Genomic DNA, 16,936 nt, shown 5'->3' on the forward strand with positions numbered 1-16,936 from the left:
CTCGGCCAGTCTCATCCATTTCTTGCCAGCTAACCTGCGAAGATCATCGCTCCACCTAGTCTGAGGGCGTCCTACGCCACGCTTGCCGATTCGCGGTCTCCACTCAAGAACTCGTTTGCCCCAGCGGTTATCAGTTCTTCGACTGATATGGCCGGCCCACTGCCACTTCAGTTTGCTTATCCGGTGAGCTGTGTCGATGACTTTAGTTCTGTGTCGGATCTCCTCGTTTCGAATTCGATCCTTCAGAGAAACTCCGAGCATAGCCCTAAAACCTTTGCCTTTTTTGTGGCCTTTTTAATAAAATAATATAACAGAAATATTTAAGGCTTAGTCGAGATACTCCTTTGAAAATTCAAAGATGCAGTTCCAAAGTGGAAATTTTTGTGATGAGATGATTTTTTTTAATTTTTAGTCAACAGAATATCATTTTGTCACATTTTCCTTTTCCAGCTCTCTATCGTTTGCCCGAATTTCATATGGTAATTTATTTGTGAAACGGCACTTTCTCCAGAATTGCCATGAAACCAACTTAACCTAACCTACCGCATTATAATATAACATTTAACATTTCGAAAAATCGTGAAAACAGCACGTTTCTATATTATTTTCATGACAAGCGTTATGACAAGTGAAATTATGATTTATTAAATTATGGGAAGCAAAGTGATTTACTACCATACATCACTACACAAAGCATTACTTTTCTTTTAATGTATTTAGAACGTCATACATAATCAACGACAACTTGCAGCCTAGCCCTATTTATAGTAGGGGGCCGTTAACGCCGTGTCTTCCGGTTCATGGTCACAGACATAACAAACACAAAACGTGTAAAATTTCACCCCATGTTCATTCATTACACGTTAATAAAAATTCTGAGAAGCAAATAATTTTAACAACGTCTGTATCAAAGTGTTTTATTTATTCATGCATTTGTCAATACAATACAAACAGAATAACACGCTCAGAAACTTTGCTTGCAAATTAAAATATTCATAATTGGAGTCCATTTCATTTCTGCTTTTTACCGCGATTGTACCAACAGAAAATCAAATTCAACCGTAAGTATTTTGCACATGGTTCAAAATGCCGAATCCCGTTTGTTTCGTCGTTTAATCAAAGAGATGATTAAATTGGACTTTACGACAAGGTAAATAGGAAGTAAAATCCAAGGCTACCGGTTGCTAAAGTTTCATTTATCCTAAATGAAGTTCCTCGCAGTCTTTGATTGAGTTTTTCTCGACTTTGGCCCTTTACTACGAAGTGCAAAATTCTAACTTCGTGTCTTGTTCTCCCGCTGACACTTATATCATTTAAAACTAGAGTGAAAGGGACGGTACGATACGAACTTTGATTTTGAAACTAGTGTTGCAGGTTTCTATGGGCGGTGGTGATCTCTTACCATCAGGAGACCCACTTGCTCGTTTGCCATCCAGTGGAATAAAAAAAAACAGCCAAGTGCGAGTCGGACTCGCGCACGAAGAGTTTCGTACCATTATCTAGGTATTATACAACGTTAGACATAAGCAAAAAAAAAACAGGTTTGTTGTATGGGCTCCCCTTAAATATTTATTTTAGTCTGTTTTTAGTACTTGTTGTTATAGCGGCAACAGAAATAAATAAACTGTGAAAATTTCAACTGCCTGCCTAGCTATCACGGTTCATGATATAGGTACAGCCTGGTGACAGACGGACGAATAGACAGCGGTGTCTTAGTAATAGGGTCCCGTTTTTTTACTCTTTGGGCACGGAACCCTAAAAATGGTTCCACGTTTAAATTAAAACAAGTTTTTTGGCGTGGTCGTCGTTGACACTATAAAGGGTCTAATGCGGCAGCGTCTCAAGCCAATTTCATTTATACAGCGTGTATTTTTTGAGGTAGTTAGTGAAGGCCCTAATAATCACATTACTTATTATTTTCCTTACAAAATTAATTAGTACGCAATGTATCACTACGTGATACTGCTTTGTTTTTATTCAAAACGTCGCACTTGTTGACGTGACAGCTGTCACAGAAAGTTTCTCTCTCGCATCAAATTATTGTACGCATTACGTTGCTGCTTGAAAATATTTCAAAAATTAATTACGCTCTGGTAATTAATTTTAAATTAACAATTTGTTTTGATATCGGTTCACAGCACTTAAATCTTCGTCTGGTTACAGTCTGAGGTAGTATCAAAAAGACACGCTGTATAAGGTACGGCTTTGGAACCCTTAAACGACCTTAAACTGTGCCCTTAGTGAAAGTTTTCGGTTACAAAACACGTCGCGATCGCGTTCGCGTTAAAATTTCAATTTGTATGGAAACGAACATCGCAAACGTTCCGCTAGAGCAACGTTAAGTGCACCTAAGGCAGTGTTAAGTCTTTATTTAAAAACCAGCTTTTGCCCGCGGCTTCGTCCGCATGGAATTCGGTTATCGCGCGCTGTTCCCTCGTGAATTGAGTATTTTTGCAGGATAAAAAGTAGCCTATGTCACTCTCTGGCCCATAAACTATCTCTATACCAAAAAACACGTGGATCCGTCACTCCATTTCGACGTGAAAGATGGAGAAACATACGATCACAGTATGGAAGTATGGATTAGAAACCTTTTAAACAAAAAACTATTTGTGTCTCTGTCCGGCAAACTGAAAAATCTCAGTGGTAGATAAAGACTACCAATGTCAGTGACAAGCTTAAAACAGTAACTTTTCGTGTTAAAACACGAAGAGATTGCGTCCGTCAACCGGAACAGATTGGTCCGTTTAATTTGTCCGGCGGACGGCTGCGGACGCGTGACTAATGGACTGTCCGGTAGGTATACGGAAAAACGAGCCGGACACTGCGACTTGAGCTTTAAGCTTGGATGTACATTTAGAGTCAGAGAGTTCCCGTTGACTAAGCCACAGTAGCATAAAGGTCTCTACCCACAACAAAGTATCATACCATAGTTAACCGTAATAGGAACGAAATGGGTCCATATTGGCTTATAATATACCATTTTTTATTCGATTATTTATAATAATACCGCTTTGAAATCATAATCATCATTTCTCCGAAAATTGTTTCCTATATATTTTTTAAATAATTATTTTTAGTACTACCTACATTGCTCATAATGATACATCGATTTTTACTACCCATAAATGTCATCACAGAGAATTTATCTATAGCCCTAATATTATTTGGGAGAATATCTTTATTTATAAACTTATTTCATATAATCATCCCAGTTCTAACCCAACTTAACCCACTTTTCTGGCTGGTTTTCGGTTCTGTGGGGGTCACAGTTCTAACCTTACCTAACCTACTTTTCTGACAGGATTTCGGTTCTGTGAGTCGCAGTTCTAACCTAACCTAACCCATTTTTTGGCTGCATGAAGGTTTTGTGAAGGTCACAGTTCTAACCTAACTGGCTTTCCTGGCTTTTTAGTTTCTTATTTTAAATTGACTTGCATTTATGTATGAATAGATTAGGAATAAACAAAGGTATAATTATAAAATATATATAATACCAAATGTTATTGCCAGAAATCGATATGTTGAATAACGATACATACATAAAATTGTAGTAATAGAGGTATTTATGTTGAATGACATTATGAATATAATAAATTTGGAGTTCCAATGATTATTGTCTCAAATACAAATGTATAGTGATCCTAATGATCACTATACATTTTTATTTGTATGAGATACATGTTCGAAGTTTCAGTAATCGAATTTGCAATTTTATATGAACTTTGCGCACCCGAACGAAATGGACGAATGACCTGGTTAAAGCCGCGGGTTCACGATGGTTTTTTTTTATTCGACTGGATGGCAAACGAGCAAAGTGGGTATCCTGATGGTAAGAGATCACTACGCCCATTAACATCTGCAACACCAGGGGTATTGCAGACGCGTTGCCAACCTAGAGGCCTAAGATGGGATACCTCACGTGCCAGTAATTTCACCGGCTGTCTTACTCTGCACGCCGAAACACAACAGTGCAAGCACTGCTGCTTCACGGAAGGATTAGCGAGCAAGATGGTGGAAGCAATCGGGCGGACCTTGCACAAGGTCCTACCACCTGCAAAACCGAATGCGACCGAACCTTCCAACCGAAGAAACTGGTTGGAAGAGGCCTATTGGGGGAGGCCTGTTGTCCAACAGTGAACGTATAGGATGATGATTATGACAATGAATATTTAGCGAACACATAATAGTACATTGTGTCTTACGGGCGGTAAATAAGGAATTATGAACGAGAGTCTATTAGCTATTATCTAAATTATTCATTCAATTGGTATACAACTGTGTCCTTAGTGTAAGTTTTTGGTTACAAAATACGACTCGATCGCGTTCGCGTAAAAATCTCAATTTATATGGAAACACGAACAGCGCCTCTAGCGGAACGTTTGCGATGTTCGTGTTTCCATACAAATTGAGATTTTAACGCGAACGCGATCGAGACGTTTTTTGTAACCGAAAACTTACACTAAGGGTACTGGTACCCACTTTATCACTGCTTTTGGACCTTACGCAAATAAAATTTCAAATTGCATGCTAAGTATTAATTATATACCTAGTAAATAATACCGCATGAATATAACTAATTAGATATAAGACACAAGTGTATCAAGAAAACAAGAGCATTCGAACTGCCAACAAACTGCTACGCAGTTTGGCAGTGTCATTAACTTTGTAATAATTTATGTGTCATTATGAAATTAACGATTAATCATAATAATTAGAAGCCCGAAGTCGAAGACTGAAGGCTTTAATGAGTCGATGTTGCGACAAACAATGTTTTTCATCACATTTGCGAGTAAAATTGTATATTTGTAAAAGAAAAGCTAATATTTTTTCAAAAATTGCCGATACCGCTGACTGCGCTCTTGGCAGCGCCAGCTCCGCGCCTGGTTCTCAAAACGGCTATCTGTTGGCACTACCGTGAATCCAGTTGATTGAGGTGGCTTTTTTGTGGTTTTTAATTTATGTGTCCATATTGCCCCGCATGGAAGTCCAAATGTAATTCTTTCTTCATTCTTTTCTTCAGAATTGTTATAAAACAAACCTAACCTAGTGATGGCCTAGTGGAAGCCGTGGTGGCCTAGTGGAAGCCGTGGTGGCCTAGTGGAAGCCGTGGTGGCCTAGTGGTTTGACCTATCGCCTCTCAAGCAGAGAATCGTGGGTTCAAACCCCGGCTCTTACCTCTGAGTTTTTCGAAATTCATGTGCGGAATTACATTTGAAATTTACCACGAGCTATGCGGTGAAGGAAAACATCGTGAGGAAACCTGCACAAACCTGCGAAGCAATTCAATGGTGTGTGTGAAGTTCCCAATCCGCACTGGGCCCGCGTGGGAACTATGGCCCAAGCCCTCTGGGACGTATATAGGCTGGGATGAAACCTAACCTAACCTATAGTTTTCTATAGGATCACCATTTAAAAATTTCAGATAACTGTAAGGTTTCAGTGGGAAAAAAAATTATGACAAGCGATGATTCCGACAAAAATAACGGTATGACTAGCGAAGAGTATGTGAACTTTGGCGCTCCCACTACGAACTACTATGTTATTTACCCGTTATCCAAAGCCATATAAAGCGTATCTCTCGTGGTATCAGATTCCCTCGGCGCCCTCTTTGTTCTTACCTGGAATATTGGAAATACTTGCCGCCACCACATTGCGGCCCGAACCTGTATTGAATTTAGTATGACCCTTTGGTTATGTTACGTTGATGATGTCAGGATCGTAAAGATGTGAGAACTATTTTATGTTTTTAAGTTCTAAAAATGGATAAGTGCGAGTCTGACTCGCGCATTAAGAGTCCGTACAGTAGGATTCTACAAATACAAATACCTACCTATAAATTTGTGGGTATCACACAACACAAGTAACAGACGACATACGTAATTAAATATTTGAAAACACACACACACACACACACACACCACACACACACACTAATTAACTACTTAATTTATATTATATAGGGTAGTTTAACCTATCTCCATCATCCCAGCCTATATACGTCCCACTACAGCAGCGCCTGGCAGCGTCGTTGGCAGGTGGTAGGACCTTGTGCAAGGTCCGCCCGGATCGCTACCACTATCTTGCTCGCTAATCCTCCCGTGAAGCAATACCTCTGGTGTTGCAGATGTTTATGGGCGGTGGTGATGTCTTACCATCAGGATACCCACTTGCTCGTTTGCCATCCAGTCAAATAAAAAAAAAACTACTGGGCACGGGCCTCTTCTCAGAATGAGATGGCTTGGGCAGTAGTTCCCACGCGGGCCCAGTGCGGATTACGAACTTCACACACACCCATTGAATTGCTTCGCAGGTTTGTGCAGCTATCCTCATGTTTTCCTTCACCGTAAAGCTCGTGGTAAATTTCAAATGTAATTCCGCAAATGAATTTCGAAAAACTCAGAGGTGCGATCCGGGGTTTGAGCCCACGATCCTCTGCTTGATAGTCCATAGGTTAAACCACTAGGCCACCGCTGCTTATCCTATTCTACTTAGTTACATTATAAACCATGTTGTCTGCGACATCGTCTGCAAAGAATACGTCTACGTATTCTTATTATCCTTAATGATGCCGTTGTCAGAGTTGCTTTATCCTTAAAGAAAAGTAAGAAGACCATGAAATTAAGTAAAATCTCGGAAGTTCAATTTTACTGCCAGCCCATAGTTTACGCGTAAAGCAGTGGGCAAAGGCTCGTCCAACTAAGAGGATACACCAACACTTGTATTCTGGTTAAAGGGTTATACTTTAACCGTACTGCAATAAATTAATAGCAAAGACACGCGGCGCTCGGTTAAATCATGTCCTGACACAGGGAAATGAGGTCGTAATTTTCTTTGCGACATTCCGCCGATTTGAGGTCGTGCCCTTGCCGAGTTATGTGTTCTTTGTTTAGGGACATGTAGCAGAAATAATGTTTACGTACACCCATATTTTATTTACGCAGTAAACACCTGGGTAGGGCAAGCCTTGGCTTATCGGTGATACTTGGTAAAATCTTTAATACCATGGTGATCTTAGATCTCATTATAAGGAAACGCAAGCGATATAACAAAAAAGTAAACACGAGGCAGCAGGAGTGGAACAATAGTCGTCTACCTCACCTACTTCACAACTTTATTTTTAACACAGTAGGTTCGCTATTTGAAGGGTTCGCTAATGCGGATCGGAATTATTTCCAAACACGAGTATCCCTGTCCGTGATATAATCATTAACTTTATAATACGCCTTAGATATTAATTTCTTTTTGACAATAGATCTGAATTTTGTATCCGTTTCGTTTGTTATATTTTTTGGAATTTTATTATAAAAACGTATGCAATTTTCCAGAAACGACTTTTTGGTTTTAGCCAGTCTCTAAGATGGAACTTTGTTTCTAGTAGCCTTTGGCTTATCGACGTTAGTGGAAAAATCAGATTATGTAGATAGATAGATAGATAGATAGATAAAACGTACTTTCTTACATACTTACATGATTATTTCGAAAACATAAAGCGATGGCAGGGTTAGGATACCTGTTTCCTAATCTACTTTCTGAAGTATTTATACTTGACTTTGTGTTGAAAATCCCAAAATTGCTTATAGGTGTGATTTTTAAATTTGAGGGTTGCCCTCGATTTCTCTAAGATCCCATCATCAAATCCTGACTTGGTAACAATGGACCACCTCGGAAGTATGTCCTTTAGAACAAAAGATAATTTTGAAATTCGGCCCACTATTGGTGGAGTTATCGCGTAGCAAACATAAAAAAATCAGACGAATTGAGAACTTCCTCCTTTTTTGAAGTCGGTTGAAAATCGATGGCAGCTGTCAGTTTTGATGCTTGCAACCGAGTTGGCAGCGATTTAATTGCTCATTATAACTCAGTATCACCAAATAACCAAAGATCACCGATAAGCCAAGGATTGTCCTAGTTTATTTTACAGCAAAGTGTGACTGCGTTTCCACCAGAAGACAGGAATAACCCTAGAAGACTAAGAAAAAGATCGAACTGACCTCTTTTATAAGTGTATTTAAAAGGAAAACATTGTGTTTACTCGATAATTTTCCTACAGTCGACCTCATTTCCAGGAAATATTTGAGTTATCCTAAACACACAAGGTTCTTTGGCTCAGTTTCTTGGCCTTTTGTTACGTGACGCAAATGTGATATTAGAATAGAAATGTTAATGCCAATACTACATGAGCAAAGAAAATATTGATTGATTTTTCCAAGGCATTTGATCGGGTCAATTATTATCTACTGTGGCAGAAATTAAGTGAAACGGGTATACCGGAGGAGTGCATGGCCCTGTGTAGGCACTGGTACAGCAATCAGCACACGTGTTCGTCAACAAATGCCTGAGGTCCATCCTGCGCATATTTTGGCCGAACACTATCAGCAACGAGGATCTATGGAAGCGATGCCACCAAATTCCGATAAAGCGAGAGATCGCGCAACGGAAATGCAAGTGGATAGGGCACACCCTCCGAAGACCAGAGGACAATACAGCCAGGGTCGCGTTCCCGTGGGGGCCGCATGTGAGCAGACGGCGGGGCCGGCCGGCGCACACTGACAGCGCACCGTGGACGCCGAGCTGCGGGCGGCCGGGCTGAGTTGGGGAGACGCGGAGCAACAGGCGCAGCACAGGAGTGGATGGTGACGTCTCACGAAGGCCCTTTGTACCACTGGGGTACCATAGGACGACAACAAACAACAGCAATCAGCTAAACCGGGTTAGATGGGCGAGCAGTTTGCCCAGGCTTGAGTGTGGTGCGAGACAGGGTGGTATCACTTCACCGAAGCTTTTCAACCTATATATCAACGAGTTGATAGACGGGCTTAGTAGCATGCATGCGGGATGCTATGTCGGCAGCACTTGTGTCAATAGCTTAAGTTATGCCGATGACATGGTGCTCCTGTGCCCGTCTGTCAGCGCGTTGGAGCAACTGCTTGCCCGCTGCGAAACCTACGCCTTGACCCATGGACTAGGGTACAACACTAAAAAGAGTGAGGTGTTGGTTTTTAAGGCGGGCACAATCAAGCCATACCATATACCACCTATTTTGTTGAACTCTAGCCCATTAAGAGTTGTGGATAGGGTAAAATACCTGGGACACGTCCTTACGAGTGATCTGAGGGATGGTTTGATTCTGAAATTTTTAAATGGTCATCCTATAGAAAACTAGGTTAGGTTAGGTTTGTTTGATAATAATTCTGAACAATTATTAGATTAAATATATTGACCCGGATAACTCACGTCTTAAATCGAGTTTAGCTCGACATGTTTCGGGCTAATCCGTAGCCCTTCGTCTTCGGAGCAACGCGACTCAGCGGCTGCTGCAACACGCCCACTGCATCCGCTGAGTCGCGTTGCTCCGAAGACGAAGGGCTACGGATTAGCCCGAAACATGTCGAGCTAAACTCGATTTAAGACGTGAGTTATCCGGGTCAATATATTTAATATGAGTGAGTCTCACGGTAGTTTCATGTTCAAAATTATTAGATTCACAAAAAACATGTAAAAGGGACTTTTTCGGTCTACTGAAAGGAACGTTTTGATTTAACGATAAAAGTCACCAAATCATGTAATTTACTTTTCATCTTTTAAGCACGTCACGAACATTAAAACATAATGCCTCGCTGGAAAAGCAATTAACTGAGGGGCTACTACGAAATTCGAAAATAGAAGTTCGTGTCGTACCGTCTCTCTCACTCTTGTATTAAGTAATATGAGCGCCAGCGGGACGGTGAGATACGAATTTCGAAATTTGCACTTCGTAGTAGGCTTTCCGAGATGAGTTCAGGATAAAAATAAATTAAAAAAACAGCGGTTCAGTAATATTTGTTTCACATACGAGTAGAACAAAGAGCTGTCGGTTTATTGGGTTTTCCATTTCGCATAGATATTGCTATGAAAAATGGTCGAACCTTTTTTTTTTAAATTAAATTATGTTTCCATTGGAGATCGAGTTTGTGAAGCAAGGAGCGGACAAATCGTTACTAATGAAATTCCAGCTTATACACATACTAGAAATGGGCACCAGTGTTCTGTCAAAATGAGAGTTGTGCTATAAGATCTACCTTCATTATGGATGTATTGATAGATCGATGTTTCGAAAATACAAACTGAGACATGGATGCACAGAAAAACCAGAAAAAGAGACCAGCACTGGGAATCGAACCCAGGTCCTCAGCAATTTGTGCTGTGTGCTATAACCCTACACTACTAAGATTGGTTTTTTGGAATCTTTTTGAATTTTTACTTTTACGGTCATCCCGTAAAACCTAAATTGAAAATACAAACTGAAATATAGATGCACAGAAAAACCAGAAAAATAAGACCAACACTGGGAATCGAACCCAGGTCGTCGGTATTCCGTACCGCGTGCTATACCGCTACACCACTGTTGGTCAACGGCACAGACACGAATTTCCCCTATGCACCACATATCTCAGCTTGTTTGTTTCTTATTTAGCCACTTAACCCTACACTACTGCTGGACAGGAATCTGGACACGAATTTTTTCGATATGGTTTCACGGGATACCCGTAAAAGTAACAAATTGGAGTTGAAATAAAAAATACAAAAAGACTCCAAAAAACCAATCATAATAGATCGATGTTTGTCATTCTTTCACGAAAAAACTACTGGATGAATGAATGATATATTTGGTCCAGCTATCTGGACATCTGGCATATAGGCTACTTTTAATCTCGATGTTCCCACACGGGATCAGGACAAAAACAAAACAAAAAGGTTTAGAGTCATGAATAATGCTGTTGTTTTTTTTACTGTTGTTATGCAACGTCAATGAAGACCATGATATAATTAAAATATGTAAAAACCTATTATTTTAACAGGGAAAATAATCAGCGTTTTTGCGGCTTTTTTTACAGTCATTACATTTCAAGTATTACTTGAAAAAAAATATGTATGCGCGGGGTTAAGTTTTTCCATCTACATAATGGAGTTTTTTTGTGTATTATGTAGTCTTTAAATAGTAATATTATGTAATTTTTAGTTTTAGTGGAAAAATTGTGTAAATAACTTAAAGATGTGGCAATAAACATATTTAGGGTTCCGTACCTCGAAAGGAAAAAACGGAACCATTATAGGATCACTTTTTTGTCCGTCCGTCTGTCAAGACCCTTTTTCTCAGGAACGCGTAGATTTATCAAGCTGAAATTTATATCAAATACTCAGGTCTACTGTCCCTTGGAGCTGTAAAAGAATCAAACTTCTAAGCCAACGCAATCAAAAGATAGCCGATTGTGCCGCAAATTTCCGCAAATTTTCGGAACTCGCAAGAGAATCAAAACCTACAGGGTACTTCCCGTGGCCTCAGAATCTTGAAATTTGGTACGAAGCACCATCTTATAGCACAGATAAAGGAAAAACTGCGAAAACCGTAAATTTTTAGTTACATTATATAATAAAAATAATTTTAATAGTTTTAAAGTTACTACCTACAGGTTTGTACGGAACCCTCGGTGCGCAAGCCCGACTCGCATTTGGCCGGTTTTTTAAATGAAAACTAACGACAATACCGATGCTTAATCTAGCGAGATCAAAATTCTTGCGTCTCATTCTTCCGTTGTGCTAATAAACGTGGGATTGTAATAAAATAACGTTTAATCGATCGGTCAAAACGCTCGAATACCTACGCAAAAACAAAATCTATACAAGCTTCGAATGCTACAAATCACCTAATTATCGAAGAAGAAAATTAATATCCTTCCATACTACGCAACTCCATTTTGTAAATTTTATATGCCTTTCAACATTAAACTCTTCAATTTCTAAACAAAGAGTTTGACGACAGCGTTCCCGCGTAATTAAACGTCAACGGCCATTTTGAAAACAAACATGGCGGCTGCAACGTGGCGGGAATGTGTTAATATTTCAACGTTTTATGGAGACATAAAACTTTCGAGGGAAAATTAAAGTTGACAAAGGATAGGCGGATCTTGGCACGCGTGAAGATAGCCATCTTGGTAAGCAGGTTACACACTATGTTTATGTTAACTTTAAGCTCTCGCTTGCTTGATATTACGTGGAGGAGATTCAACAAGCTTTTGACTCATATTAAATTGTGCCCGTGCTTTCGATTTATTGCAAAACGTTGTCCTGTGGAAATTTTGCAAAATTGGTTTTTATTTTTTGTGTAAATCTTATAGAAACCTATCCCATGTTTTAACTTTCTACTTCCAAGATCTTGGGCTTGGCGTTGATTAGGTAGTCAGCTAGTCAATTTTTTTTGTCGTTAACACATGTATACTTTCTCGTATACTGCGTTATTAGAATGAAAATAGTTTTGTGGAAAATTTTGTTGGCAATTAAATATTTCATAGTATTCATGAAATTTAATACAATTTTACGTAGAGAACCGTCAATTTAATAATGGCTTAACTATCTGATCTTAGTTTAAAGCGGAATTTAAATACACTATAAAATATACTTTTTCGCAGAGCAAAATGCAAGAGGCATTTGACACTTTCGAGTCTATAATATTTTTAGGAAAATATGTCATAAAAATATTTCCGGTATCCTTCGTAATATGTCAGATTTAGGTCAGCTTTGGAAGTCGAACTTCTGCGTTCGATAAGAAATTGGTCAGTAGTCCAGTAGGTACTTTATCCATTTTTCCAATGTTCCAATTTTCAGGTCAAATGATGCGGTAAATTCGAAAAGTAATCTTCACCTAAAGGGGCTCTCGCTCCTCCGCTAATCCCCTGAGCAGATCCTTGGATCTTAATACTCCAGGGTTTCCCTTATTACTCGTTATAAATGCAAGATCAATTAATAACATCGCTGTCTTAGGATTCCCAAGATGCTCTTCGGTAAGTGGTTTTCAGAATTACTAATTCTATGTTAGAGTTCCGAACTAGTTTCATCGGCTCAAAGCAATGATTGTAATGATTGGTTGCAATTGAAACCTGAGAGTATATCCGAGGATTGGAATCGAATCCAGTTCCACATCATTTCATGATGCGTACTTAGCGATATAAATATAATATATAGCGGAAAAAGCCGTGGTGGCCTAGTGGTTTAATCTATGGCCTCTCAAGCAGAGGATCGTGGTTTCAAACCCCGGCTGTCACGTCTGAGTTTTTCGAATTTCATGTGTAAAATTACGTTGTCAAATTTACCACGAGCTTTACGGTGTAGGAAAAATTCGTGAGGAAACCTGCACAATTCTGCAAAGCAATTCAATGGTGTTTGTGTAGTTACCAATCCGCACTGGGCCCGCGTGGGAACTACGGCCCAGCCCTCTAATTCTGAGAGGAGACCTGTGCCCAGCAGTGGGACTTATAGGCTGGAATGATTTTGATAATGATGACTTTGCCATATACATCAATTCGAGAAGTCGACGTATACGATGAAAGTTGTCAGTGTAAATAAATAAATGCCAGCCATTAATAAATATCATGTAAAAGAAATTGTTAATGAAAATAAATTGTTTGTTTGTTTTGTTTGTTTAGTGTATTCTCGACACAGTTATTTTTTGCGCAATTTTAAATGTTTGATAGGGTCGAATTTCAAACAACAAAAGGACAAAGAGGTATGATGTCGTTTACTTGTAAAATCACGTAATTAGATGCGTATTGAAACCGCAAGTGACTTTGGCACTGGTGCATGACCCAACACCTGCCATAATAACAGCATCAAGGCAGCATGCATAATGCATGTGCCACCGCACTGCTGCCATTAGGCGCGCTTGTCCCCGCGTTTTAATTATCGGCCGATACTGATTCACACCGATGAGCAAACCAAACCATTGCCAAACTCACAATGAGCCGAATATCGCCCATCCAACCCACAAAGACCTAATTAGTGACGGTGAAAGAAAGCGATTTCTCCACCGGTCATGAATATTAAAATCCCTCATTAGGCATTTTCGTAAGTTCGTCAGCACCGAGCGTTTGGCAGTCGAAGCACGCGCACGTAAAACAATGACAGCTTGTAATCGGCATCCGTTACACAACCGATGATCCTCGCTTTAAGGGGCCAATGTCGTGGCCCACTCGGCCAGAATATCGATTATGAAGGAGAGATGACACATCCGGAATAAACGGAAACTTTAGAAAAAAAAACAACACGCCGTCTGGAATATGTATAAAAGCGGTATGGTGCGTGAACACAGCATCATTCGAGTGAAGTCAGCCGAAACATAAACAACAAAATGAAATCCTTCGCTTGTGTACTTTTGTTGGCTGCATTTGTGGCGGCTGAACCTCCATTCTATAGAAATGCGAGGTTCACATTCCAACGACAAGAGAGTGAAAGAGAACCGACTACTGCTAGAAACGAGGAAGCACCATACGCTCCAGCTGGTTTCAAGCCATCGAGGGAATTTAAGCTGCCATCTCGTCAGGAAGTCGCTCCTCCAGCTACTTCATATGGTGTCCCATCAGACAGCTACGCAGTTCCCCTACACACCTACTCCGCACCGCAAGCGGAGTACGGAGTTCCTCGGAACAGCGGACGTGAAGAACCTGAGAAGGAAGAGAAAGAAGGAAAAGCCGAAGAAGAAGGTGAAGTGGAGAGCCTGAAGGTTGAAGGTGCGGAAAAAGAGGGCAAGGAACGTAAAGAAAAGAAGGGAAAACACGAGGAAGCGTCTAAAGGGGAATCTGAAGTTATTGACGCTCGTGGAGCTTACTATGTGCTGCTTCCGGACTTGCAGTTGCAGCGAGTGCAGTTCCAGACACAAAACGATCTCCGCAACATGGCCTATACCGCTCGCCTGCAGTACAGAAATGAAGACCGTGCCCCCGTTTATGTTTATTCTGCTACCCCTCAATATCAAAACGCTGCGTACGTTCAACTCTACTAAACAATGTGATTTTCAGTTGTTGTCATGTATTCTTCTGTAAGTTGTAATGAGATTATTAAGGAGACTGATTATTTCCAGAGTTTTATTTTCCTTTAGCCACACCAAAAAAATACTTAATTTATTAACAACATTAAACAAACTTGGGTGTTCTACACAATACGTGTTGTTTTATTTCTCGCGAAACTCCTTATCTGTTTTGTTTGGAATGGTTTAACTTTTTCTGAGTTTTTAGCTAATTGCTCGTTATATTTGTTGCTTTTTACACAATTTTGTTCGTTATTAGTTGATTTACATTTGAATGAACTTTGGTCGTTTGTGTGTTCTATTCTTTCTTGTGCTACTTTTGCGATTATGAAACATTGCTTTAAACAGTCGTTCGCTTACTACATTACGTACCTATATGTATTTTACTCAAAAGAGCATTATAATATTTATGCTTATTCTAACCCGGCTAATTGAGAGTCTGACTCGCGCATCAAGGGTTCTGTATAATTTTTTAGGTACGTCTAAATTTAATTGCCAGTATCTATTAATATCTAGTGTTAGCAGAGCCCTGCTTCTAAGCAAAATGTAAAGAAAGAAAGAAATACATTTATTCAAAACACTACAATAGACAACACTACGCAAGACACAACAATATTATTAAGTACGCTAAACAAAACACACAATACAGGGAATACAGGGTAGTCATACTCGTACTTCAAAAGTTGAGGGAATTTCAAATAAAAAATCCGATTTGACAATATATCGTTGATAAAATGTATATAATAATAAACATTAACATAAGTTCAGGTCGATAAGAAGTTAAAACACACTCATTCTTTTGTTTTTCAAAATGATTTAAAACAAAATAATAACATTTTTTACTTACAAAGAGCTCTAAGCAAAGATACCCACTCAATGAGGTAGTTTCGTGCTCCTCTTTAGCAATTGGGACCTTCCCCCCCCCTTAAAACGTAAAAAAAATTTTTGATCATTTTTGTTGTCAGAAATTGTAGCCTACAGTGTGAAACTTAAGTGACAGACGGACAGACGAATGGACGGACTTTATAAACACTAGTAATTAAAACTTAAATTATCTTCTATTCATTGAACTGGCAGTCAATTAATTCTAAATTCACGTTATCTAATAATTTGGGTACCTACTACTCTTCCTTTGCCCATATTAACGTATTGTTGACTGAACAATGATAACTGAGAACCCTGTAGTACTCTATAACGTATAATCATCTCACTCTATACATATATTCTCTGTACTCTATACATCAATGACATTATTGGGACTTTATGTATGATCAATCTGAATAGTATATCATAATACAAAGGGTGTTACATGATGTATGGAATCTTAGTCAACAGTTAAATTTAGGGGAGGATGATTGGAACGGATACTCGCTTGTTAATAGTACCTACATTTACTTGTTTAAGTATAGGCTTTTGATGATAGTTCAATTGTATTAGTACCGTATCTCATGTACAAAAGGATGTTAATCGTAACTAATACGTCGTTAATAGGTACTTAATAATAGAGGCAAGCTACAACCTAAAAAAAGACAAACAATACCTAGGTAATATAAGTACAATGTGTATTTATCTGATTCATTTTTATCACACTATTTACTGGCTGCCATCAATTTAAAGTATGAAATTTATAGTTGGTTGGTTATCATGTTATCATTTTCGTTTGACGTAAAATGTTCTTTTAACCCCCGACGCAAAAAGAGGGGTGTTATAAGTTTGACCGCTATGTGTGTCTGTATATCTGTGCATCTGTGTGTCTATCTGTGGCACCGTAGCTCTTAATCAGATGGACCGATTTGAATGCGGTTTAATTTATTTGAAATCAGGTTTCTTAGCAATGGTTCTTAGACATGTTTAATCAAAATCGATTTAGCCGTTTAAGATATTGAACAGGTTAGTTTTCTCAAAGTATATATTTTTTAGTAATTTAACATGGTTCCGTATTATTATCTAACGAAATTAAAACTCTTAAAATTCAGAGGAAAACAACCGCCTCGATTTCATTTCTCATGTCTATTATTAACCTATTTCTGAAAACTTTATTTATCACGTCCAAACGTGTTGACAAACCCCTTCAGCCTGAACAAACTGCCGAACCTT

General features: G+C 39.1%; 2 protein-coding genes across 2 annotated transcripts in view; one reads left to right on the forward strand and one right to left on the reverse strand.

Annotated features, from left to right (window-relative positions):
• Positions 1–16,936, reverse strand: part of gogo (thrombospondin-1 like protein golden goal) — a 533,136-nt gene that overhangs the window by 266,447 nt on the left and 249,753 nt on the right. The window lies entirely within an intron of this gene.
• On the forward strand, positions 14,132–14,972 carry LOC141436158 (uncharacterized). Its single transcript, XM_074099040.1, has one exon. It carries the CDS (start codon positions 14,165–14,167, stop codon positions 14,813–14,815), a length of 651 nt encoding a protein of 216 aa, XP_073955141.1. The 5' UTR covers positions 14,132–14,164; the 3' UTR covers positions 14,816–14,972.

This window comes from Choristoneura fumiferana, chromosome 16 (genome assembly GCF_025370935.1).
Source record: "Choristoneura fumiferana chromosome 16, NRCan_CFum_1, whole genome shotgun sequence".
Taxonomy (NCBI): domain Eukaryota; kingdom Metazoa; phylum Arthropoda; class Insecta; order Lepidoptera; family Tortricidae; genus Choristoneura; species Choristoneura fumiferana.